The sequence below is a fragment of the Bufo bufo genome, chromosome 4 (genome assembly GCF_905171765.1).
Source record: "Bufo bufo chromosome 4, aBufBuf1.1, whole genome shotgun sequence".
Lineage (NCBI taxonomy): Eukaryota > Metazoa > Chordata > Amphibia > Anura > Bufonidae > Bufo > Bufo bufo.
In genome coordinates, this window is record NC_053392.1 from 505004605 (window position 1) to 505029660 (window position 25056).

At 45.4% G+C, this 25056-nt stretch overlaps 1 protein-coding gene across 2 annotated transcripts in view; it reads left to right on the forward strand.

Annotated features, from left to right (window-relative positions):
* The window catches only part of LOC120998810 (adipocyte plasma membrane associated protein), a 36659-nt gene extending 19979 nt beyond the window's left edge, over window positions 1–16680 (forward strand). The window contains exons 4-9 of one of the 2 annotated variants that reach the window (XM_040429656.1): window positions 1045–1137; window positions 3983–4099; window positions 4185–4359; window positions 6039–6173; window positions 15532–15724; window positions 16258–16467. In XM_040429656.1, the coding sequence (XP_040285590.1) occupies window positions 1045–1137; window positions 3983–4099; window positions 4185–4359; window positions 6039–6173; window positions 15532–15724; window positions 16258–16467 (923 nt within the window). Of the gene's footprint in view, window positions 1–1044; window positions 1138–3982; window positions 4100–4184; window positions 4360–6038; window positions 6174–15531; window positions 15725–16257 lie in introns of both variants that reach the window. The other variant, XM_040429655.1, reaches the window with a different exon arrangement.
* Window positions 16681–25056: the final 8376 nt, after the last annotated feature.

Genomic DNA, 25056 nt, shown 5'->3' on the forward strand with positions numbered 1-25056 from the left:
CACAGATCTCTGGGGCAAAGGTGGAGAGCCCCATGAGGTTGACGCAGCAGGGGCAACCAGGGTCTGTGTGCCTGATGAAGCAGTGCCATCATGGCGTGGGTGGGATCCGTCCCACGACGACCCCGTGGACCAGTGTGGGGAATTTGCTAGGGACGGCTCAGGAGAGCGAGTTGAGGGAGGCTCCCGCAGCGTGCATGGGGAAGAGGCCGCAGCCTGTGGTGAGTTTGAGGCCCTTTCATTAGCCTTTTCAGGTTGCCCCCGGTGAGAAGGGTCTCTCTGTGGCTGGGAATGTCCATAAAGCTGGCTGGAGCACCCGACCAGGGGGACCCAGTGGGAGATCCCACCCCTGGGCTTAGTGAGGCTGCAGGCGAGGTGGGGGTTCTAGGACCCCAGGCGACAGGGTGAGGGGCCAACTGAGGAGCCCTCTGTAGCGGGGGGAACTCCTCCTCACTAACCTGAATCGCCGGAAAGCAGGGAGACATCGCGGCAGTTGTCAGGCCTCCTCCCTGGGCTGAAGATGAGGGATCAGCGTGCGTTCCAGGGCCCTCTTCTTCCTGGGCATGAGACACCTGGGTCTGGTCAGGGCTGCTGCCCAGAGGCCGTACAGATGCGGACCGGACTCTCCGTCGATCCGGTAAGTGCGACAGCTGTTTCGGGTGCTCATCTTCAGGCTCAGCAAGTACCGCTGTGAGCGGAGTTGCATCAGGGCCAGCGGCGCCATCTTGGAAACGCTCGGCGCGCTCGGTCAAGTCGGGGCCTGTTGTTGCAGGCTGCCTGGCGAAAAGCCTGGGTATGTCCCCCTGTGAAGATGTCAGGGGGGCCACAGAGCGGGTCCTAACCTTTTTGGCGGTGGATTAACTCCGGTGCTGTGGAGGAGCTTGCAGCACACACGTCTTCACTCCTGCATAGCTGGCCACACCCCCCCCATATATATATATATTTTTTTTAAAGTTGTGTTCATTGTTTAGTATGTGCTTTCGTCATGCCAAGAACTGTGTGATATATGCATTTGTAAGATTTATTTATAATGAGGTTTTTCCCTAGATGTCCTGTTTACTGGCACGGCTGATGGGCAGATTCTGAAGATTGAAGATGACAAAATCCACACCATAGCAAGACTCGGGAAACCTCCTTGTGGTGAGAAATATAATCTACTAACGGCATATTTTGTAACGCAGCTCGGTTAGGTGGCATATGCTAGCGGAATATTACACAGGACAAACAGGCATTTTTGTAGTGATGTCTTTCCACCCTTAGGCCTCTTGCACACGAACGTTTCTTTTTTCCGTTCCGTATACGGAACCATTCATTTCAATGGATCCGCAAAAAAAACCCTGAAGGTACTCCGTATGCCTTCCGTTTCCATATTTCAATTTTTTTGTTCCGTTCAAAGATAGAACATGTCCTATTATTGTCTGCATAACGGACAAAGATAGTACTGTTCTATTAGGGGCCAGCTATTCCATTCTGCAAAAACGGAATGCACAAGGACGTCATCCGTATTTTTTGCTGAACCGCTTTTTTCGGACCACAAAATACTGAAAAAGCCGTACGGTTGTGTGCAAGAGGCCTTAAAGTGTGTTTGTGGGGTCATTGATGTTTTTTTGTTTTTAATTGCAGCATGCTACTTAAAACGCATCCCTTTTTTTTTTTTTTTTTTTATTTTTTTTTTTTTTTTTATCGGTGCTTCTTCAGCTCGGGGGTGGGGGGCACATAGTGTCATCAAAGAAAAAAACATTAAAAAATCACCAGCTGCTTAAACGTCACAAGAATGCCTAAAAAAATCTACAAAAACCTATGATCAACTCGAGCATTTATTGCTTATTAAGTGGTCAGAACTTTGGTCTTGTTCTCAGGATAGAAGGATAGGTTAACAGTATCACATCGTTGGGGGTCCGACCCTCGGCAGCCCCTCTGATCGGCTGGCTGTTTGAAGGCGCAGCAGCGCTGCGGCCTCTTTATTGTTTACATGGGTCCGTGAACCTGCGTGCGGCCTACTTAGATGCTATAGAAGGAAATGATTTTAAGGATATTTTCTTTTCCCCCAGCTTGTGCCTCAGACAGGTCCAACCAAGACATTGCCGGGGGTTATTCTCCTGCGCTCTCGCAGGGTTGGGATGATTGACAGCAGGGGCTCATTGTACAAAAATACATAAGTTCGACCAATTACTTTACATTTGTTAAATGATCCCATTGATATAATTAAAGGCTTCAGGAAATTCTGGGTTTATCCCTATTGTTATGTTCCTGTAATCCTGGAAGTAACTAATGCTGGCTGGCACGTATGCTATGGGGCGGTGTACAGGGCTAAAAATAAAACCTATAGACTTGGCCTACATGACATACACGTCAGCTGTGGGACTTGTATAGGTGTGGGCCTTTCTACGTCATGTCCAAGGGAAGCGGCTCAGCTCTGAGGGTCATAGCAAAGGCTTTAAATACTTCTGGAATATTTTAGTTTATTTTTAATACATTTGCCCAAAATTCTACAATCTTGATGTTTCATTATAATTGAAAAGAAATCTACCGTATTTTAGAATAAGACTGTAATATAAAGTATATGTCACCATTTGGTATGACTAGAATTAAAGGAAACCCGTCACTGTCTGAATAGACACATAGCTGGGGTTCAGCTAATTAAAATGCTGCTTTTTTTTTTTGTTGATCTGAGGCTCCGTTCCTGAGTAATGACACTTTTTTTTTTTTTTTTGTAATATGCAAATTAGACCATTGGTGCAATGAGGGCATCGCCATTGCTCTTGTTGCACACAATATGTGGCCAGCCCCTTCCTGTCTGTTTTGGCATTGCCTGCCTCTCTCAATCAAAGCGGTGACACAGAAAGGAGTGATTCTTGAGTGCAACAAGAGCAATATTGACTCCCTCATTGCACCAAAGGCCTAATGTGCATATTAGGGAAAAGTGTCATAACTCAGGAACGCAGCCTCTGTGCAACAAAAGAAAACGGCTGTGGTTCACCTGATAAAAACGCAATGTCTATACAAACCGTTTGATTGGGAGGTCGCTGGTGACAGATTCCCTTTAAAGGGGTTGGCCAATATTTTGGAAATGGCCATAAGGTGTATGCTGTGGCAGAATGAATCCACAGCATTTTTTTATGTCACCTGAACTTTTCTTAGAAAGACCCCTCAGCTGCCAGTCTGTTGCCTATCACAGTGCCATGGCCTCCGTGTCCCTGGTAAGGAAAAGCCCTTTCCATTCACGTAGCTTATAAATGTGACCCGACGCATCCGTTTCTGCTCTGGACAGCAACTGATACAGCGCCTCTTTAGAAAAGGAGGCAGGAGCCTTGGACAGCAAAGTAAGTGGTTATGTGAGAAAACCACATGACCGCCGCCACTTCTCCTGCCAAGGATGCCACTGTGCTGCAAAGTTTGTATAAGCAATGGACCAGCAGCCGCGGGGGGGGGGGGGGGGGGGGGGGGGGGGGGGGGGTGATACAAAGGCATGTCATGGCTTTATTCTGCCATAACATGGGTTTGTCTGGCCTAAAAGCCCCCACACAAACCTGTCCGTGGTCCTGCTGTATCCGCGCCGCTGCCCTGCTCCCGGCCTCTTCTTCTCACCACATGACAGGAAGTGGCTTGGTTCCGTTCCGTGCTTCCGTTCCACAAAAAAATCGAACTATCTTTTTGTGGAAGGAACGGATTACGGATCAAGTGAATGGGTCCTCGATCCGCATGCGGCTGCCCCACGGTCGGTGCCCGTGCATTGCGGTCCGCACAAGACCTTATTCAGAGCTGTATTAGCGCCGTGCCAACCATGCCATTCTTCTTCTCAACTTTTATTATTCATCAAATTATTATAAAAATAAATGTTATTTTAGATATCAGTCAAAACAGTTTGAACTTTTGTGTTCTGGACGAGTCTATCCCTATTTTACAGTGTGTTGTGTGTGTTTTTTATTTTTATTTTTTGGTGCTCACTTTTTGCTTATTTGTACTTGTATCTTTTTAACAACAGGAACCCGAGACAATGAACCAAACTGTGGAAGACCCCTTGGACTCCGGGTTGGCCCTAATGGGACACTTTTTGTTGCGGATGCTTACCAAGGAATATTTGAAGTGAATCCAGCTACAGGTTTGTGATGCTGGAGGACGTTGGTACCTGTGGTGGTGGTGGTGGGAAATAATACATTCTCATAGTAACCTTATGTCTTGTGTAGGTGCGGTGGAGCAGCTTGTGTCTTCCAAGAATCTAGTTCAGGGCAAGAAAATGTCCTTTGTCAATGATCTTGCAGTGACTAGTGATGGCAGGAAGATCTACTTCACGGATTCCAGCAGTAAATGGCAGAGACGGGATTTCCCTTTTCTAGTCATGGAAGGCACAGATGATGGCCGGCAAGTATTGCATGAATATGATAATAGATCTGTGAGACAAATGTGGAGTCCTGAAACCATCCAGAACCTTACCAGTGAATTAAATGTGTTTTCTTGCTCTTATCTCAAGGGTCTTCCAATGGCCAGATTTAGAATTACAGCAGCTATATTATATCTGAGCAGTCCTAGTGGTTACAAATAATTACACAACCCCCCTGAAGATCTGGTTTTGTGGCTCAACGTCCAAACCAATGTCTTCTCGTGTGGCTGAAAAGCCTAACTTGCCAGGTTTTAGGACTCCATTCTAGTGTCCTAACTTAAAGCAGCCTCACAATGTGGCATATACACTCCTTTAGGGGGTTTTCCAGTAGAAAATATATTTTGGGGTTTCTAAGATGCATAAGAAAATCTTTCTATGGGTAAGGTCACACCTGACGTGGCAGAGGCCCAGCCTGATGAAGTTCACTGGATACTGCCATTCACCACTGGACCCCATTGACTATAATGGAATCAGGCGGGGATCTGACTGCTTTTTGGTAAAAGTTCCGGTTTTCAGTCGGACAAAAGCCATTGCATGCAACAGTTTTCATTGAAAGCAGTCAGATCCTTGTCTGATCCCATTATAGTCAAAGGGGTCCGGCGGTGATTAGCAGCATCTGGAAACTGTGAACGACAGCACGCTGTTCTCTGCTGGAATAGCCTGCTGGATCAGTTGAACGGAAGTGTGCGCCTGCCCTAAAAAGTGTTTGCATCTTATAATCGTCAGTTGGGGGGGCTTGAAAGTGCTTAGTCATGTCCAGCAGTCCCATAGAGTATGACCGGAGCAGCAGTGCGTATGCCCAATTGCTATTGCATTCAAACCATGGACTCTGGACACCCATTCTTGTGACCGTTGAAGATCCCAGCAGTTAGATCCCCACTGATCACACAGGTATCCCCTATCCTGTGGACAAGTTGTCATTCTGGGAATTCCCCTGATTGAACAGAGCGCTCATAAAGCACTCTGCCTGATCACTGACACAACTGTTCAGCTGCACAATACTTCCTTCCCCTCTACCCAACCATGATCAATGCAGAGCAGCAGAAGACGTGGTCAACTTTCTGTCATGGAGAGAACTGTGCCATCAGAAGAACTCTCCGTTGTTCATAGGGGTCTTACAATAGGCGATGCATCTCCCAGCCATGTAAATGATACTTCCATGTTCCTCCTATTGACCTATATAAATATATCTACCACTGCGTTCACACAATACAGGTATTACCCGTTTTCAGGTACAAAATACAGACCTGGATTCTCTTGCATAGGCTGAAAATATTACAAAGTTCATGCACAAAGCACAAGAAAATTTCGGGATCTGTGTACGGTGTGAGCCATGTTACCTCTTCTACAGCGCTGTTAAGATTGTATTCCTGGCGTTGTTAGGATTACAATGCTGCTGCATTGCGAAGACGAGAGGGACAGTTAGAGATTGTAAGCGGCTCCGTCCTCTGTAGTCCTAAGGTCCCACCTGTGACAACTTGTACCGTATGTCAAGAGTTATTTAAAAGTTTTGACAAGATATATCGGGATTATGCTCAATTGTGTTTGCCATAAGGAAACCTGTAAAGTAGGGTGTTTTCTGTCACCGATGAATCCCTGTTCATTCATCTACCTGACAGTCATATGATTACCCTAATCCTTCAATTATGTTCCTTTGTAGCTTGCTGGAGTATGACACATTGACAAAGGAGCTGAAGGTTTTGATGGGAGGATTACGATTTGCCAATGGTGTGCAGCTATCTCCTGCTGAAGATTTTGTGCTTGTTGCTGAAACTACAATGGCGCGTGTGAGGAGGTAAGTGCTGGCGGTGTGTACTGCACTCCCTCCTGCATCACCCAAACTGATAAGAGGCATGGAGGGTCTTAGCTATGACGAAAGATTAAAAGAATTACATCTTATTTAGTCTTGAGAAGAGACGTCTAAGGGGGAACATGATTAACCTATACAAATATATAAATGGGCCATACAAAAAATACGGTGAAAAACTGTTCCATGTAAAATGCCCTCAAAAGACAAGGGGGCACTGCCTCCGACTGGAGAGGAAAAAGTTCAGTCTCCAGAAGCGTCAAAACTTCTTCACTGTAAGAACTGTGAATCTGTGGAATAGACTTCCTCAGGACGTGGTCACAGCTGGAACAGTGGACAGTTTTAAAAAAAGTTTAGAAGATGAATTCTTAAAAGTAAATGACATTAATGCTTAAGAAAATGTGTAGAAATCTGAGTCTCGCGTCCTTCTGGGATTCGCATCCCTACCTATCTCTTGGTTGAACTTGATGGACTTATGTCTTTTTTCAACCGTATTAGCTATGGAACGTCAATAACTTGCTGTGAGGAAACGTCAAACTTTGTTTGTACATCAAGCATGGAACCTCAAAGAAAGACCCATTGTCTTCCACTTCCTAAGGCCTCATCCACACGGCCGTGTCTGTATTTTGGTCTGCTTAAAGAACCCAACTATGTATGGAGACTTTTCTCGTGCATGGCATTGGGGGACACAGCACCATGGGTATATGTCCAACTACCACTAGGAGGCACTAGACACAAAAAGTGTTGGCTCCTCCCCGTTGGGCTATACCCTCTCCACAGGCACAAGGCTATTCAGTTTTTGTCTAGTGTCCGTAGGAGGCAGACCTGTCCTGCTTTTTTTGCAGGACCTGCTGTTTATTTTTTATGTTATTTTTTATTCTTTTTTTCTCTCTTCTGCAGGTCTCGGTGATCTCCACCGTTATACCTGCTGCAGGCTGGGGCTCCATCGTGTTCCACTTTAGTTGCCCCCCCCTGCGGGCGCGTACTTCTGTACTATCGCCGGTCACCCAGTCCCCACAGACTGCATCCGCAGTGGCTTGCCGGCATTCCCACGGTTCCCGTGTTGAGTCTGCCGAAGGGGTGACCCTGCGGCGCCCGAAGACATCAGATGGTGAGTATAGTGAGTACCCCTGTCCCTGTGTCCCTGCCCCAGGGTTAGGTTCCCTCCTGTGGCCAGGGGGGTGGGATCCACCTTAGCTGGGGGTCCTGGGAAGCTTCTATCTTCCTCCACCTTTCTCTTTCCCCCTTGGTTGGTTTTTTTCTCTCCTCCCTGGCCACACAGTCTTCTCCTGGGCCTTCCCCGCTACTTTAGTCCCCGGCTTTTGCAGGGACTAGGCCTCATCTTCCATGGCCCGTTCCCGGCTCCCAGGTGCTCTGTTTGCCCTGTTCCGCCCACCCCCAGGCGTCGCTCCCCCCCCCCCCCCCCCCCTACCCTCCTCACCTAGTTTTGTGGGTCCGGAGGCCCCTCGGTCGGCCGCGATTCGCCCCGCCCCCCTCGCTCCATTCCCGGCCGCCTCATAAATCGAGGCCCCGGCTTTTGGGCCTGCTAGGCCGCGATCTTCCCGGCCCCTCCTCCTTGCTTCCCGGGCTTTTCTGACCCCGCCCGGCCCTCGGGAGGGGCTATCTCCTCCACCCTTTACTGGTCTAACGTGGGTTATCTATCCAGTGGATAGATCCCCAGTTTAAAAGAACTGCAGAACCCCTTTAAGTTATTGTCCTATGTTTTTGTCTCTCAATTGCTTCATTTCTCCTGCAGCCTCTATAGCTGCTGCAGCACCTCTTTGGGGAACATGGCATCCTGGTCCAGATATGACAGCCTCTGCTGGCTGCTCTATGAGGGTCTCCTCGGATCGCCACGTGTTTTCACGTGCGTCCGCTGTCTACGAAGGCTGCCATGCGGTCGGCCTGTCCCTGCTTGTGTGCAGTACCTCTTCCCAGACCCCATTGTGTCCCCTGACCAAATCCTTTTGTGTAGGTCCCTTCTGAATGGTCTCCCTCTTTGTCAAAGCCATGGGAACCTTGTCCGACTCTCCCAATCTCTGGCGGAGTCGCTGGACCGCTACCTATCCAATTGCGGCCACCTATGCCCTCCCAGGGTCCTCCCTGCAGATGAGGCATGCTTAGATACCGGCTCCGGCAAGGGGTAGCTCACAGTACAACCTCGGGTGGTCTCAACAGGATTCCACCCCTCCTCGGCATCCTCGGGTCCTCCCCAGGACAGGCCTGAGGCTGGTGACGAATCCTTTCCTGTCACCCCATCCGTTGCCTCTGGGGACACCTCTGCACCGATTCCCTCGGAACAGAGCATCAGCTGGTCTTCCTCCATACAGAAGCCCCCTGGGAGGTCAAGACTAACGTGCACGGAGGAACCTCTCCTACCCAGGGTTGATATCCCCTCTAGTGGATTTTCGGATGGCGCTCCCCTGACTGCACAGGTATTCAACCGCACAGGTAAGGCAGCCGTCCCCGTGTTTAGCATAATGAGTCACCTACTTGGTGTCTCTGGTACGTACGCCTTCTCCTTAACAGGGGGGTACCTGCACCACTGCCATTGGCTGTACCTGACAAGCCTTCCTGGTTCCCCTATACCAGGGGCTATGCTCTACACATTTGAGAGTGTTTCCACCGGGTCCCCATCCTGGTGCTGGTGTTCGCCACTCTACCTCATAACAGGAGGTCCCTGTTCTAGGCAAGCGCCTCCTGTAGGTTGGTAAGGAAAAGCAATTATATCTGGCTGTTTCCATCCGCCTTGCTCCTTTTCATAGGTAGAGTACCTACACCTACTCCAGATGCTGAAGCCATTACTCCTGGCTGGCTCTATGGTGTTCCATGCGGCACTATTTCTCCCTTCCGGGCGAGATACACAGGCCGCCTTCAATTGCAGTGGCAATTGCACCTGTCTGTTCCCAGCCACTTTGCTCCTTTCATAGGTAGAGTACCTACACCATCTCCTGATGCTGTAGCCGATACCTCTGGCTGGCGCTATAGTGTTCCATGTGGCACTATTTCTCCCTTCCGGGTGGGATATACAGGCCGCCTTCAATTGCCGTAGCAATTGCTCCTGTCTGTTCCCAGACTTTTTTGCTCCCTTTCATAGGTAGAGTACCTACACCATCTTCGATGCTGTAGCCAATACACCTGGCGGGCTCTATTGTGTTCCATGCGGCAACATTTCTCCCTATGGGCGAGATATAGAGGCCACTTTCAATTGCCGTAGAATTGCCTCTGTCTGGTTCTAGTCGGCACCAAGCTGCCACCTTGGTCCCTTCATAGGTGGAGTACCTTCACCATCTCCTGATGCTGTAGCTGTTGCTCCTGTCTGGCTTTATGGTGTACCATGTGGCATTTTCTCTCCCTTACCGGACAAGATATTGAGGCCTCCTCCAATTGCCGTGGTCATTGCACCTACCTCATCATAGTGTGCACCAAACAGCCATCTTACTCCCTTCATAGGTAGAGTTCCTGCACCGTCTCTGATGCTGCAGCCGTTACACCTGTCTGGCTCTATGGTGTACTATGCGGCCCTGTTTCCCTTTTTTTCAGGCGAAATAGAGGGCCTCCTTTAGTTGCCATTTCACCTACCTGATTGTAGTGTGCACCTGTCTTGTTCTTTGTGGTACCGTGCGGCCCTATTTTCCCCTTCCCGGGCGGAATATAGGTAACATTGCTAACGCGGTAGCCGTTGCACCTCTCTGGTTCTAGGGTGCACCATGCGGCCACGTTGCTCCGATCTTAAAGGTAGTACCTCTACCATCTCCAGATGCTGTACCCATTACACCTTTCTGGTCGTATCTCTGCACTCGCAGCCATATTTATACTTTACAGGTTGAGTACCTGTACCCTCCAAATGCTGTCGCATTCCCAGATGCTGTGGCTATGTTTCCACTCTCCTTAGACATGCAGCCACTTTCCCTATATTTTAGGCGTGTGGTTGTATTACTCAAAGTGCTGGGCCCTATGGTGCAATCTGTGGCCCATACAGTTTCTGTATTACTGGGTGCTTTCTGCCCCCAGGTTCTAATCTGTGCTGTGGATGTTGGTTTCACCCTTTTGGTTCTTCCATACATCTCCACTCCGTTACTGTCGTGCTCAATGGTCTCCTTGTACTTCTCAGGGCACTGTCTACAACAGGCCATCCTGGTTCTGCATGTGCATGGTTACCATATCTGGCAGAGGTGGGCCAGCCCAACCCCCACCTTGTCGGTCTAGTGCTACTTATTGTAGCTCCAGTATATGGCTGATCTGTTCTGATCCGGTGGGTGGTCCACATACAACCACGCTCCCTACACCATGGCCAGGTGGTCGTTGGCCTTTGTGCTAGGGTTGCTCTTGCCTTCTCTATAAGGTACTACGGTATGCTGCGCTTCGCGTTACCCCATGTTATAGAGGAGTACTCGCGTGGTTTCCTATTACAGAGTGGCCCATTCCTGGTGGAGTACAGGGATCTCCACTGGATCTTCTACCTTGTTGGGGCACGTAGCTGGTGAGCATAGGCCGCTGCAGCAGTTTTCGGTCATCGCTGGATGTCCTCCGCCACATGGAATCCTTCTGGGGTCATCGGCATTTTTCGTCGCTGGACGTCCTCCCTGACGGGTCAGGGACAGGACCACTGAGCGCCACACACCTGCCTGGCGGGTTTTTTTTCAGCTGATTGCTCTGGCATCGGACAGGGTCCCGTAGTTCCTTCTGGGTCCAGGTGTTTTCGGTATTCCCTTATATTCTCTGCTTAGTTGTACTACATGTCAGAGGGGCAGTCCCCTTGGACCTTGCCGTCGTTTGCACCTGTCAGGTACTTTCTCCCCCCTGGGAGTTTTCAGTACGCCGGTCGCAGCTGGTTTCTACTTTTCTGTGTAGTCTCACCCGGTTTTTTCATGGCGACTTCTGCATTCCTTATGCATATGGATGTCTGTCAATTTAGTGGTACATCCCGAGCTGCTGTACTTGCCCTTTCTGGGACAAATGTATACAGTTTGCTAGTCACTGTTCTTGGAATGGCTAGTTGTCCATGGCCAATGTCCCTTCCCCTATGGTTGTTTCATTTCTCCTTTCCTGGATGTTCTGGCTTGCGTTGTCTTCTGGTGGTTCAGCTCCTGGTTCCTTGTGAGCCCATTCCGGGTACTCCTTTCTGGAGTCCCTGTCCCCGTTCATTTGACCACTCAGGTTCTGCATGACAATCAGTTTTTTGGGGGGTCGGGGCCTGGGTTGATTGTTCCCTTTATGGGTTCCAATAGCCTTGTGGTCTTCTTGGGATTCGTTTCTCTTTTCCCATCCTCCCACGTCAAGTACCTGGTATTGAGTGGTTTAGCGCTACGGTTTGCAATTCCGCCGTATGGTCTCCTTCGGGAGGGACCTCCTCCTGTTGTAGAACCTTTCCTCCTTAGGCGGTTGGAGTACTCTCCTTCTACTTCCATGTCTTTCAGTCCAGTGTGTCCTGCTGAGATTTCCTGGGCCTGTATCTGGTTCCTTTTTTCCCTGATGCTTCACATGCCCAGAGTTTCCTCTGGTCTTACGCTTCACAGTGATATCTTGTTTTCAGAGGCTCGAGCCTTGTCTCCTGTTTTTGGGACGCAGGTCTTACTCTTTTTTCCTGGCTTTTACCTACAACCCCCTCCTTCTCCAAGGGTTGGCGGTTTCCTCTAGCAGCCTTGGGTTTTCGCCTTTTAAATAGGGCGCTTAACTTCATCACCTGCCTTGCGGTGAGGGGAGACCTGCTCCCTTCACATGTGAGCCTTGCTATGGCTTCCCTCACTCGTTTGGCTTCCAGTACTTCCTTGTTTTCTTCTCCCCTGGCCTGTCAGGGGTTGGCCACAGGTTTTTCGCTCTTTGGGTCTGAGACAATTTAGAGCGTTAGGTAGTCCCAACACGCGGTGCTGTCCTAATTTTTTCTCCAGCCCTTGGCTGAGTTCGGTGTTCCCTTTTGCCGCCTTCTTGCATTTGGGATTTTCTTCCAGGCATTTTTCCTGGGGTGCTGACAGTCTTCACTGATTCTTCCTTGAGGTTTCTTCCTTGTTATGGAACCTCTTGCCCATTCCATGTCTTTCTCCTGTTGGGTCACATGGTTCTCCCGCACCTGTATGCCCAACCGGTGGCATGGCTGTTCTTTTCCCACCCTCGGGGACTGCTTTTGGACGTCCCATGGTGCTGTGTCCCCCAATGCCATGCACGAGAAAATTGGATTTTTTGTACTCACGGTAAAATCCTTTTCTCGTAGTAGGCATTGGGGGACACAGATCCCACCCTATGTTTTTACTTCCGATTTTCCGGGCTGGTCTCTTGATCTTTCCCGGTACGGGAGTTGTTGGTTCCTTGCTTTTTTTTTTTTTTTTTTCTCTCTCCTACTGCTTTTGGTACAAACTGAATAGCCTTGTGCCTGTGGAGAGGGTATAGCCCAACGGGGAGGAGCCAACACTTTTTGTGTCTAGTGCCTCCTAGTGGTAGTTGGACATATACCCATGGTGCTGTGTCCCCCAATGCCTACTACGAGAAAAGGATTTTACGGTGAGTACAAAAAATCCAATTTTTTTTGGCAGTGCACTATGGAAAAATAATATTCGAAGAGGTAGGAAAGCGAACCATCTCGCTAGTGCCACCTTGTGGAAATGGCTCCCTATGAGTCAAAATCCTACTTTAACAAGACTTGAGACATGAGGGAAAATAGCCAATCCAAATATCCGATAACTGTTCATCCATACACCGCTGGTCTCCTTAAGAAGACCTAGCACGCTGCCTGAGCTGTATCCAAGCCATCGCACTCAGCCAGCCAGAATCCTACTCCGTACTGACAAGGGGCATGCTCCCGAAACAGCTGTCTAAAGATGGATATTTGGCTTGTCTATTTTCCCTTGTCATGTCCCAAGGCTTGTTAAAAAGTCAGATTTTGATTCACAGGGAACCACTACCACGAGATGGTTAACTTTCCTTGGGAAATACCTCTTTACATCTCACTCCCATACAACAGAAATAACTTTTTCTTGTCTGAAATATGGACCAGAACAGGACATGCTCTAAAAAATTTGCAGAACAGCCACACAGATCCACAAGAAATATAGATGTGTGGATGGCCCCATAGAAATGAATGGGTCACTGTGCTATCCTCAAAAATACAGCCAGCACATGGATGAAAAATACGGTTCCGTACATGAGGCCTTAATAGAAGTATTGTGCATTGGTCACTTCTGTAAGGCTACTTTCCCACTTGCGTTCAGAGCGGGTCCGTCTGCTGTCTGCACAGACGGATCCGCCCCTATAATGCAGACGTTTGGATCCGTTCAGAACGGATCCGTCTGCATTATAGTTTAAAAAAAATTCTAAGTGTGAAAGTTGTTGAGACGGATCCGTCCAGACTTTACATTGAAAGTCAATGGGGGACGGATCCGTTTGCCTCCGCACGGCCAGGCGGACACCCGAACGCTGCAAGCAGAGCCCCGAGAGCCCCGAACGCTAGTGTGAAAGTAGCCTTAAATTAATTCCAGAATATGAGGGGAGATTGCGCAAAGCAACCTAATAGGGGATTAAAAGTTGTAATCCAGCTGGTTGCTAATGGTGATATTTTCACTTTTACATTGGAGTAGTAGAAAATTAACCCCCCTTGTTTAAACCTAAACAAAAGCCATTTCTTAGCCTGGCAGCCAATTTTTCATGCTGCATCTTCTATCTTTAAAGGGGTTGTCTCACTTCAGCAAATAGCATTTATTATGTAGAGGGGTCACTTACTAATGTATTGGGATTGTCCATATTGCTTCCTTTACTGGCCTGATTCATTTTTCCATCACATTATACACTGTTTCCATAGTTACGACCACCCTGCAATCCATCAGTGGTGGCCGTGCTTGCATACTATAGGAAAAAGCACTAGCCTATGGGCAGTCCGACGGTCCCGGCAACCAGAGAGGCCGGCACTTTTTCTTATAGTGGGCAAGCACAACCACCACTTCTGGATTGCAGGGTGGTGATAACCATGGCTATGAGCAGTGCATAATGTGGAAAATGAATCCAGCCAGCAAAGGAGGCAATATGGATGATAACAATACATTAGTAAGTGCCTTGTATTAACTTCCTCTACATAATAAATGCTGCTTGCTGAAGTGAGACAACCCCTTTAAGTTCATTGCTTAGAGCTGTGTGCACCAATGAGCATGACTCGGCACGTTAGAGAAACCCCCCAATTCTTTGTTTGTGATCACAGCAGGGTCCACCCCCCACTGCTGGCTGCTCTATGTAGCTTTACTCATTTCTCTGCAATGCAGAAGATAACCAGAACATTACATGACGGCCACTGTTTTCTCTGTCTGCCAGGAGTGGTCTGTGACTAATATATATATATTTCTATTGGCAGATGTCACTTTATTTCTTAATACCATCTGGCTCCAGTGCATTTTTTTAGCCATAAACAGCTATTTTTTGTCCAACCACTGCAGAGCTCTGTACATGGCTGATTCTGTCAGTGTTTTAGACATTGTATAGCGCGGCGGGGCACAGGCACAACCAGCTCTCCATTAAACTTTACCTTACTGTGTATGTGCAGTGAGAAGGAACTTGGGACTTAGGAACCCCCTTTGTGATGACCAGTAGGGGTCTTAGTGGTGCAGCCCTTTTAATTCTTACTTATCAAAATAAATGAGAGCTAGCTGGTCAATACTCAAAAGTTTGTGGGAAGTTGAGGCTGTGTCTACACGTGATTTAAATTCTGCCTATTTGTCGTCTGAATATTTTCGTGTAGTAATCCGCAGCGTTGTACAGTACCAGCAAAGTGGATAAGTCGAATAGGTGGGATCCACATCTATCTGTAGAATAGGTCCCCAAGGCGAAAGCACCACACTGTGAATGCGTGGCATGCTCTCAATTCACTTCTATTGGATTTCCGAAAAGAGACGACCAAGCACACCTGGCTATTTTTGGAAGTCCCATAGAAATGAATGGAGGGTGGCTGCGTGTGCGCATTTGGGGGTCCATTCTAGAGAAAGGTGTAGGTCCGACTTCTGGGAACAGCACCTATCTAACATTGGTGGCGTATTGCTAGAATATGCCACCAGTGTCTCAAGTGAGACAACCCCTTTAAGTGCAGAATATATTGCAATATTAGCTGTCGGAATCTGTACAGGTATATTGTAACCAATGGGGTCACCAGGCTAGCATCAGCAAACTTACCTGTGTGTGTGCCCTTCATGTGAGGCCAGAAGAAGCCAGGTCCTAGAATCATAAGCCTGTGGGCAGCGAGGGTATGAAAGTCCACAAAAAATCTTGTTGGATCTATTTCTGCTGGTCTCCAAATTGAATTGGCATTCATCAAGTCTGTAATAATTTTTTTCTATACTTCATTGATGTGCATTCTTGTTGTTCCGTCTAGGTATTATGTGTCTGGCCTCACAAAAGGTGGGATAGACATGTTTGCTGACAACTTGCCTGGATTTCCTGACAACATCCGTCTTAGCAGTTCAGGGGGATACTGGGTGGCCATGTCTGCTGTGAGACTTAACCCTGGATTTTCCATGATGGATTTCTTAGCGGACAAACCATGGATTAAGAAAATAATTTTTAAGGTATGTAGAAAAATCTCTACTTGGGCAAGTGGCATTAAAGGGAACCTGTCACCAGGATTTTGTGCATAGAGCTGGGGACATGGGCTGCTAGATGGCCCCTAGCACATCTGCAATACCCGGTCCCCACAGCTCTCTGCGCTTTTATTGTGTTAAAAAACCTTTTTGATAAGTATGCAAATGACCTGATATGAGTCCTGTGTCCGGAGAGGAGTCAAGCGGAAAGGAGCCCAGCACCGCCCCGCGTCCTCCGAATCTCCTCCTTGCTGGCTGACGTCACAGAGCTGGAGCGCCGAAATCTCGCGATGCGCGTGCCACTTGTGTTGGGACTAAGGCCCAGCTTGCTCAGGAGCCCACCGGGGGATTCACCTGTTGCCCTGTGTCCTTTCTTGTGACCTGTGAGGGCCCGAGCGGTCGGACACACGCCGATCAGACACTTATCCCCTGTCCTGTTCATAGGGCATAAGTTATTGTAATGGTAGTAGGACAACCTCCTTTTTAAATTACTTTCTTAAAGTATTTTTCTTCTTCTGTAGATCTTCAGTCAAGACACAGTGATGAAGTTTGTCCCCAGATACAGCCTTGTCTTAGAGCTAGGAGAGAAGGGATCTTACAAGAGAAGTTTCCATGATCCTAATGGAGAGGTGGCCACGTACATAAGCGAAGCTCATGAGCATGATGGATACTTGTATTTAGGATCTTTCCGGTCACCATTTATCTGTAAATTGAACCTGAAAGATGTTTGATTTTTCTCGTGTGTGTAATTGAAGGACGTACACTGGACAGATCTTCCGGGACCTCGGAGCTGTCATCCTGTCGGCTGCCTTGGACCGTACTCTGCATCATATAGACACAAAATCTCGCCAACTGGAGCATAACCCTATCACTCATGTGTGGACACCTAAAAGCCACTTACATAGACCACACATGTAATATAACAAAACATAACTTTATTGAAACACAATGTAACAATGACAATAAACAAATATATAAAATCATCCGAATAACCCCCCCGCCAGTAAAGTGCATCAAATATTAGATAAAGTGACCAGTTCAAAATGGCAAGATCCAATGGCAAGCTACATTGTGTTTCAATAATGTTATGTATTGTTATATTACATGTGTGGTCTATGTGATTTGGTGGAGTAGAATCGTCAAGGCACACGCTGATTTTGTGATCCAGTTGGGTGTATTAGCAGAGTAGCATGTAGAATATTTGGTTTTCAGAGAAATGACTTATTTTATTTTTAATCTGTTTTATGTAATCTGTGAAGATCATCTTGCCTTGCGTTATAGAGCATGTATACAAGTTTTTTTTTTTTTTTCTGTTGACAGGTTACCTACCAATAGTACAGATATTTGTACAGCAGACGTCGGATAGTTTATGTATTTAAAACATAAATGATGCAGTGCATTGTGTATAAATTATTATTATTATTTTTTTAGGTTGTGATCCAGTGCATGCCATCAAAAATAACCGCTCATGTGTCCAATAATAAGCAGGGTTTGATTATTGTGATTGATAGATGGAGCCTGTGGCATATGTTGCTGCCAGTATACCCCTAAAATATGAATAATTTAAGCCTAGAAGTGGTAGATTATTTTTTTTTTCCTATATATTTTTTTTTTTTCTAGTACTAATCAATTTATAATGACATTTTTAGCCCATTAAAGCCTTAAAAGGAATGGAAGGCACCTGAAAGCATGAGGTCCAGATTATTATTTTTTTCTTGGAAAATATTCTTGTATAACTACTGCATTTTTATATGCATGGTTCATTGCATGCAGTTATATGGTTCGTGCAGGAAGCAAAGTACTACCAAAAAAAACCATACATGGTACTAACTCAGTAATCCCAGCCCAGGAGTCTAATGGGGGCAAGGAGTAGTTGAGTGCAAACTTACCAGTTTTACTGCCAAGATAACAAGGTGTGGTTATTTGCCTTCTATTCCATGGGTGACAGAAAGCTGTAGCGCAAACTTAATTAGTCACTAGGTTTTCATATATAATTTTGCATAAATCAGTAGTACAAGCAACCACAAGAAACTTTGTAATGCCTTATCAGAGAGAAATGTTTACCCCCCCCCAAATTAAATGCTTTTAACTTTTAAAAAGGTCTTATCTCACAGAGGGATCATATTACACATGTCAATGCAATGCAAAGCTATGGAGACACACAGACAAAGAGACTGCACAGCTAAATAGGAGGTTTATACCTCAGCACAAGTACTTTATTCACAACCATACAGGTCAGTACTTCTGTGTAATGTCCTCCATTATCCTGGGGCTGCTAGTGAGTGAGAGAAGATTGGGAAGCAAATTCTCCTCTACTTTCTTTGTGTAGTGGATGGAATCTGGTCTCCACCCACCATCTCTGGGAGATGTGCAAACTAGACATTCACTACACACAGGGAAAACTGCTAAAATGGCAGATACAAGTCATATAATGGCCAGAAATATTATTAGGGTTATACCTCATGCACACACAATGTACTGTTGATTAATGCAAAGTCTGTTGAAAGGTTAGGTATGCTTTAAAGACTATGGGGGGTTATTCAACATCATACAACAGCCCCCCCCCTTCCCACCGCGCTGGGCCCCTCAGAGGGAATGTACTTACCCTGCTCCCCTCACCGCTCCTGGTCCCCGCATTGCCTCTGCTGCTTCTCCCTGTAAACAGAGCAGCCAATGGCAGGCGGGGACGGGAACGAGCTTCACTAGCATCACCTGCGATGCTAGGAAGGCCTGTCCCTGTCCCCGCCTATCATTGGCTGCTCCCCCCTGACACTGGATGTTTTCATCTGTGTACAGGGAGAAGCGGCGGTGCGGGGACCAGGAGCGGCGCAAGTATATTCCCTCTGAGGTGCCTGGCACATGGGGGGGGGGGCTGTTGTATGATGTTGGATAACCCCTTTAAAGCTAGACTGGTTGCAAGCTAGCATCGATTTCATTTGATATGCACAGACTGCACGAGGCTGCACTTATTTTTTATTCTGGGTAATACATGAATCAAACTACATGAAAGCATGGACCCACCTATATCTGCATATCCACTGTGTACCAAAAAATGGCAAACTTTTTATTTTTTTCATTCAGACTATTTTCAAAGCTAAGCGAATTTTCATTTTAGGCTACTTTTCACACTTGCGGCAGTGTGATCCGGCGGGCAGTTCTGTCGTCAAAACTGCCCGCCGGATCTGCCGCTGACTGAAAGCATTTGTGAGACGGATCCGGATCCGTCTCACAAATGCATTGCAAGGACGGATCGGTCTCTCCACTTGTTATGTGGACAGACGGATCCGTCTTGTATCTTTTTTCACATTTTTACCGGTCTGCGCATGCGCAGGCCAGAAGGATGGATCCGGCATTCCGGTATTTTGAATGCCGGATCCGGCATTTTTTCCCATAGGAATGTATTAGTGCCTGGCATGTCTTCAGTTTTTTTGCCGGAGATAAAGCAATCTTTTGCCTGATCAGTCAAAACGACTGAACTGAAGACATCCTGATGCATCCTGTACGGATTGCTCTCCATTCAGAATTCTTTTCCGGTATGGAGCCCCTGTGATGGAACTCTATGCCAGAAAAGAAAAACGCTAGTGTGAAAGTAGCCTTAAATTTGAACAATAAAAAAAAAAAATGTATGCAAAATGGCATAAAGCCAGCCATGATAGCACAAACTAGTTACTGTTAGAGTAATTAATTTTTCAGGTATAAAGCAATCAACAATCAAATTTTAGGTCAATCGGCCAAATAACACAGACTCAATCACAAAGGGGCTGTATCTGTGGAGATCTGAGGTCCGCCTCAAAAGAGTTTTATTTTATATCCTTATTATAGTAGGAGTAACTGGGGGGGTTCAAGGCGGTTACAGTGCATATGATTGGACCTTTACAGGTTACACGTGATACATTTGGCATTATCTTATAGTCATATAATTAGATAAGTAATTCGGTCAAGTATACAGGTAAAAGTTAATCTCTCCAGACAATGGAAAGGTACACCGGACATCTGGTAGATTATCCTTGGAAAACATGTCGAAATGTTCTGAGACCACTGATTTATACCGGCATGAAAATGCTTTTTTAATTGTCTAACCGTGTTACTAATCGGATAGGAAAATACACCCTTTTCCGTACATGTTACACATGTCTAGTCACATTTACAGATGGCCCTCGAAGTGTGTTCCCATGGTCATAATGAATGTTATACAGCAGAGGAATATGATAAGATTCACATTATATTCCATCAGATTAATAACAAAACTTAACTATGCTAGAATATAGTTTCTATCACTCATGGGGAATGCAACTGAAAAGAAAAATATAAAAATAATAATTATATATATAATTTTTTTATTTTATTAATTTTTTAAGTGTGGAATTTTCTCCCATTCTTGAAATGAATGATCATTCCATTGGGTAGGATCACATTGATAGGGTTCAGGAGCTGTGATGGAAGTTTTAGGCCCCTTTCACACGGGCGAGTATTCCGCGCGGATGCGATGCGTGAGTTGAACGCATTGCACCCTCACTGAATACCGACCCATTCATTTCTATGGGGCTGTTCACATGAGCGGTGATTTTCACGCATCACTTGTGCGTTGCGTGAAAATCACAGCATGCTCTATATTATAACGCAGGCCCCATAGAAATGAATGGGGTTGCGTGAAAATCGCAAGCAAGTGCGGATGTGGTGTGATTTTCAGGCACGGTTGCTAGGAGACCATCGGGATGGAGACCCGATCATTATTATTTCCCCTTATAACATGGTTATAAGGGAAAATAATAGCATTCTGAATACAGAATGCATAGTAAAATAGCGCTGGAGGGGTTAAAAAAAATTAAAATTGATTTAACTCCCCTTAGTCCACTTGATCGCGCTGCCGGCATCTCTTCTGTCTCCTTCTTTGCTGATTGTAGGAACAGGACCTGTGGTGACGTCACTCCGGTCATCACATGATCTTTTACCATGGTGATGGATCATGTGATGGACCATGTGACGACCGGAGTGACGTCACCACAGGTCCTGTTCCTACAATCGGCAAAGAAGGAGACAGAAGGAGATGCCGGCAGCGCGATCAAGTAGACTAAGGTGAGTTAAGTTATTTTTTATTTATTTTTAACCCCTCCAGCGCTATTTTACTATCCATTCTGTATTCAGAATGCTATTATTTTCCCTTATAAATAATACAATCTACAGAACACTGATCCCAAGCCCGAACTTCTGTGAAGAAGTTCAGGTTTGGGTACCAAACAGGCGCGATTTTTCTCACACAAGTGCAAAATGCATTACAATGTTTTGCACTCGCGCTGAAAAATCGCGCGTGTTCCCGCAACGCCCGTGTGAAAGAGGCCTTAGTAAGTCCTGCACTGATTTCAGTACATGTTCTGTTCCTTCTGTGGGGGGGAACAAAAGCTCCTAGGATCCCACCTAAATGACATCATTTAGAGGGGTTGTCCTCTGTCGGAATTCCATCAATTAGCCAGGATGGAGACAGAGCTACTCCCACTCTGGCAGACCGAGCCCTGGTCACCCATTTATTTCAATAGGGGGGGGTCAGGGAATACTACATTTTCCTTGCTGACTGCTGGGAGGGAAAATATGTACAGCAATTATCTGATTTCCAGGGTGGAGATAGATCCTTTCAATTAATAACGTTTATTGTCATGCTGCTAAAATAGTTTCCATCTCTCATGTACTATTAATACATATGACAGAGGTCATGGGTTTCGCCATGATGCTCCTCAATCAATGTAGCCATGCATTCCTACACAAGACTGTTAATTTACCATTATGTAACTTGGAACTAACCTACTGTACTCGCTGGCAATTTTTGGTCATTAATAGAATTATATTTTCTTGTGATCATCCTTATTTACAGAGGCAAATTGAAACAATGAAGAAGAAAACTGCATTGCGGTTACGGCTGCATCTCTACGGTGTTAATCCAATAAAATGTTCTTTTTTAAGTGCTTGTCGCAAAATTCTTTGCATCTAATGATAGATTATTTGAAGGCAGATTTATTTTTTTAAATTGTATTCAATTCCAAAGGCTGGTGTACATTTTGAGTCGTTACTATACATCGAGTTCATCAGTACAAGGTGCACAACATGTCACTGAAAGTTGTGAGCATTCTCTTAAAGTGGTTGTGCCAAGCTTTTATGGCAAAACTCCTGGATAGGTATCTGATAGGTTGAGGTCCGACTCATCGGACCCCCAGTAAGCATGGGGTCCCATTCCCCTGTATAAGGCCTCTTTCGCACGAGCTTGACGGATTAGGTCCGGACGCGTTCAGTGAAACTCGCACCATTTTGCAAGCAAGTTCAGTCAGTTTTGTCTGCGATTGCGTTCAGTTTTTTTCTGCGCGGGAACAATGCGTTTTTCACGCGCATGATAAAAACTGAAGGTTTACAAACTACATCTCTTAGCAATCATCCGTGAAAAATGCATTGCATCCGCACTTTCTTGCAGATGCAATCCGTTAATCACGCAGCCCCGTTAACTTGTATGGAGCCAGGGCTGCGTGAAAAACGCAGAATATAGAACATGCGATTTTCATGCAACGCAAAACTAATGCGTGAAAAACAACGCTCATGTACACAGACCTATTTAAATGAATGGGTCAGGATTCAGTGCGGGTGCTATAAGTCTTGCACTGCATTGGCTCGTGTGAAAGGGACCTAAATGGAGTTGCAGATCGCACTTGTGTGGCTCCACTCCATTCCTTCATTCTCTTTGAGACAGCCAGGAATAGCCAGGTTCTGTACTCAAAGAGTGAGTGGAGCAGACCCCTTTTCTCAGGATTAGTGGGGGTCTCCGTGGTCGTATGCCCAGCAATCAGATACTTATCCCCTATCCTGGCGACAGGGAATATGTTAAAGGGGTAGTCCAAGAATGGAAACTATTGTCCATGGGTAAAATGATCAACAAAAACTCCCAGTCCATTGCCAAGTTCTTGTCTCTGCCACTTCCAGTCCTCACTGGACTGAAAATGTGATATGTGTCTACATGCACGTCAATTATTTGGCCTTAATGTTAATGAATCAGGAATGGCATGCGAAAGTTGAGCCTCAATGGTCATGTGTCGTTGCAGCGTTTCTTAATTTTGCACCATGCCTGGCCCCATGGACATTAGTTTATAGTCTCAGACAACACCTTTAACCCCTTCTACCCCGGGCCAGTTTTTACCTTCCTGCCCAGGCCATTTTTTGCAAATCTGACTTGTCACTTTATGTGGTAATAGCTTTGGAACACTTTTACTTATCCAAGCCATTCTGAGATTGTTTTCTCGTGACACATTGTACTTCATGATAGTCATAAATTTTTGTCAATATATTTCACCTTTTATTTATGAAAAAATCCCAAATTTACCCTAAATTTTTAAAAATTCCCAAATTTTCAAATTTCTATTTCTCTACTTTTTATAATAGTGATACCTCATATAATAGTTATTACTTTACATTTCCTATATGTCTACTTCATGTTTGGATCATTTTGATATTTAAATTGTATTTTTTGGGGACGTTAGAAGGCTTAGAAGTTTGGAAGCAAATCTTGAAATTTTTCAGAAAATTTCCAAAACCCACTTTTTAAGGACCAGTTCAGGTCTGAAGTCACTTTGTGAGGCTTACATAATAGAAACCACCCAAAAATGACCCCATTTTAGAAACCACATCTGTCAAGTTATACAAAACAGATTTTACAAACTTTTTTAACCCTTTAGGTGTTCCACAAGATTTAATGGAAAATGGAGACGAAATTTCAGAATTTCACTTTTTTGGCAGATTTTAAATTTTATTCAATTTTTTTCCAGTAGCAAAGTAAGGGTTAACAGCCAAACAAAACTCAATATTTATTACCCTGATTCTGCGGTTTACAGAAACGACCCACATGTGATCGTAAACTGCTGTACAGGCACACGACAGGGCGCAGTAGGAAAGGATGCCATGTCCCATTTGAAGCCCCCCTGATGCACCCCTACAGTAGAAACTCATAAAAGTGACCACATTTTGCAAACTACGGGATAAGGTGCCAGTTTTGTTGGTAATATTTTGGGGTACATATGATTTTTAATTGCTCTATATTACGTTTTTTGTGAGGCAAGGTGACCAAAAAATTGATGTTTTGGCACAGTTTATTTTTTTTTTTTAACAACATTCATCTGACAGGTTAGATCATGCGCTATTTTTATAGAGCAGGTTGTTACGGACGCAATGATATCAAATATGTCTACTTTCTATGATGTTTTTATATATATATATATAAAACATATTCATTCCAAGCATAACAAATCAACAATCACATACTTCAATATCCGCAAGGAATAGTTACATTTCCATTTTATCAACAGCAACTAATTTTTCTATGCATAAAGAATTATTTTTTCCTTTTACCCTCCCACCACCCATATGGGGAGGGGGGAGGCAGGACGTAAAAAGAAAAATCCTTTGTCAATCCAGCCCTAAAGTAACCAGTTTTTCCAAATATTTTTTGCTTTTTTACTATGGCCCTCCATCGCCTGTTCTTCCTTGATCAGGTTATCAACTGCTTTTCTCCACTGTCGGAGGATCTACCCCAACCCATTTCTTAAGTATAAGAAGTCTAGCTTGAAATAACACTTTACAGAGAACTACACGTGTATCTCTATTTAAGTTCAGATGTTCAGTTGCCCCTAATATACAAATCACAGGATCTTCAGATATTTGGACCTTCAAAATTAGATGTACAGTCTCTATTATTTCTCTCCAATATCTAAACAGTCTTGGGCATCTCCAAAAGCAATGTATTAAATCAGCGTTCTTTCTCCCACATTTTGTACATTTATCCGAGGCTCTCACACCCATTATTTTCAATATCCGTGGGGATCGATGCAGCCTATGGACTACAAAAAACTGTGAAATCTTATGTGAGCCCCTATTAGACACCCCAGAATAACTTCTGAGGGCATCTTTCCATTTATCTTCCGTAAAAGATTGAAGTTCATTCTCCCATTTTTTTCTGGCGAGTATTATAATCCGTTTCTTTTTGCCCTCCATCAATATCCTATATCTTTTTGCGGTTTTTCCTCCTCTTTCGCCCTCATTGGTGAATTTATGTATTATATCTGATTTTTCCATTCTATATTTATCATCCTGCACAACTGTTCGAGGCGCATTCCTAAGCTGAAAATATTTATACATATCTTTTTGGGGGATCCCAAACTCTCTAACCATTGTATTAAAATCTTTCAGTTTGCCCTGTTCAAATATCTGGCTAAGGTATTTCATCCCTTTTTTCTCCCAGTCTATATAAATCTTGATCGTTTGCAATTCCTTAAGATTTATGTTTTTCCAGA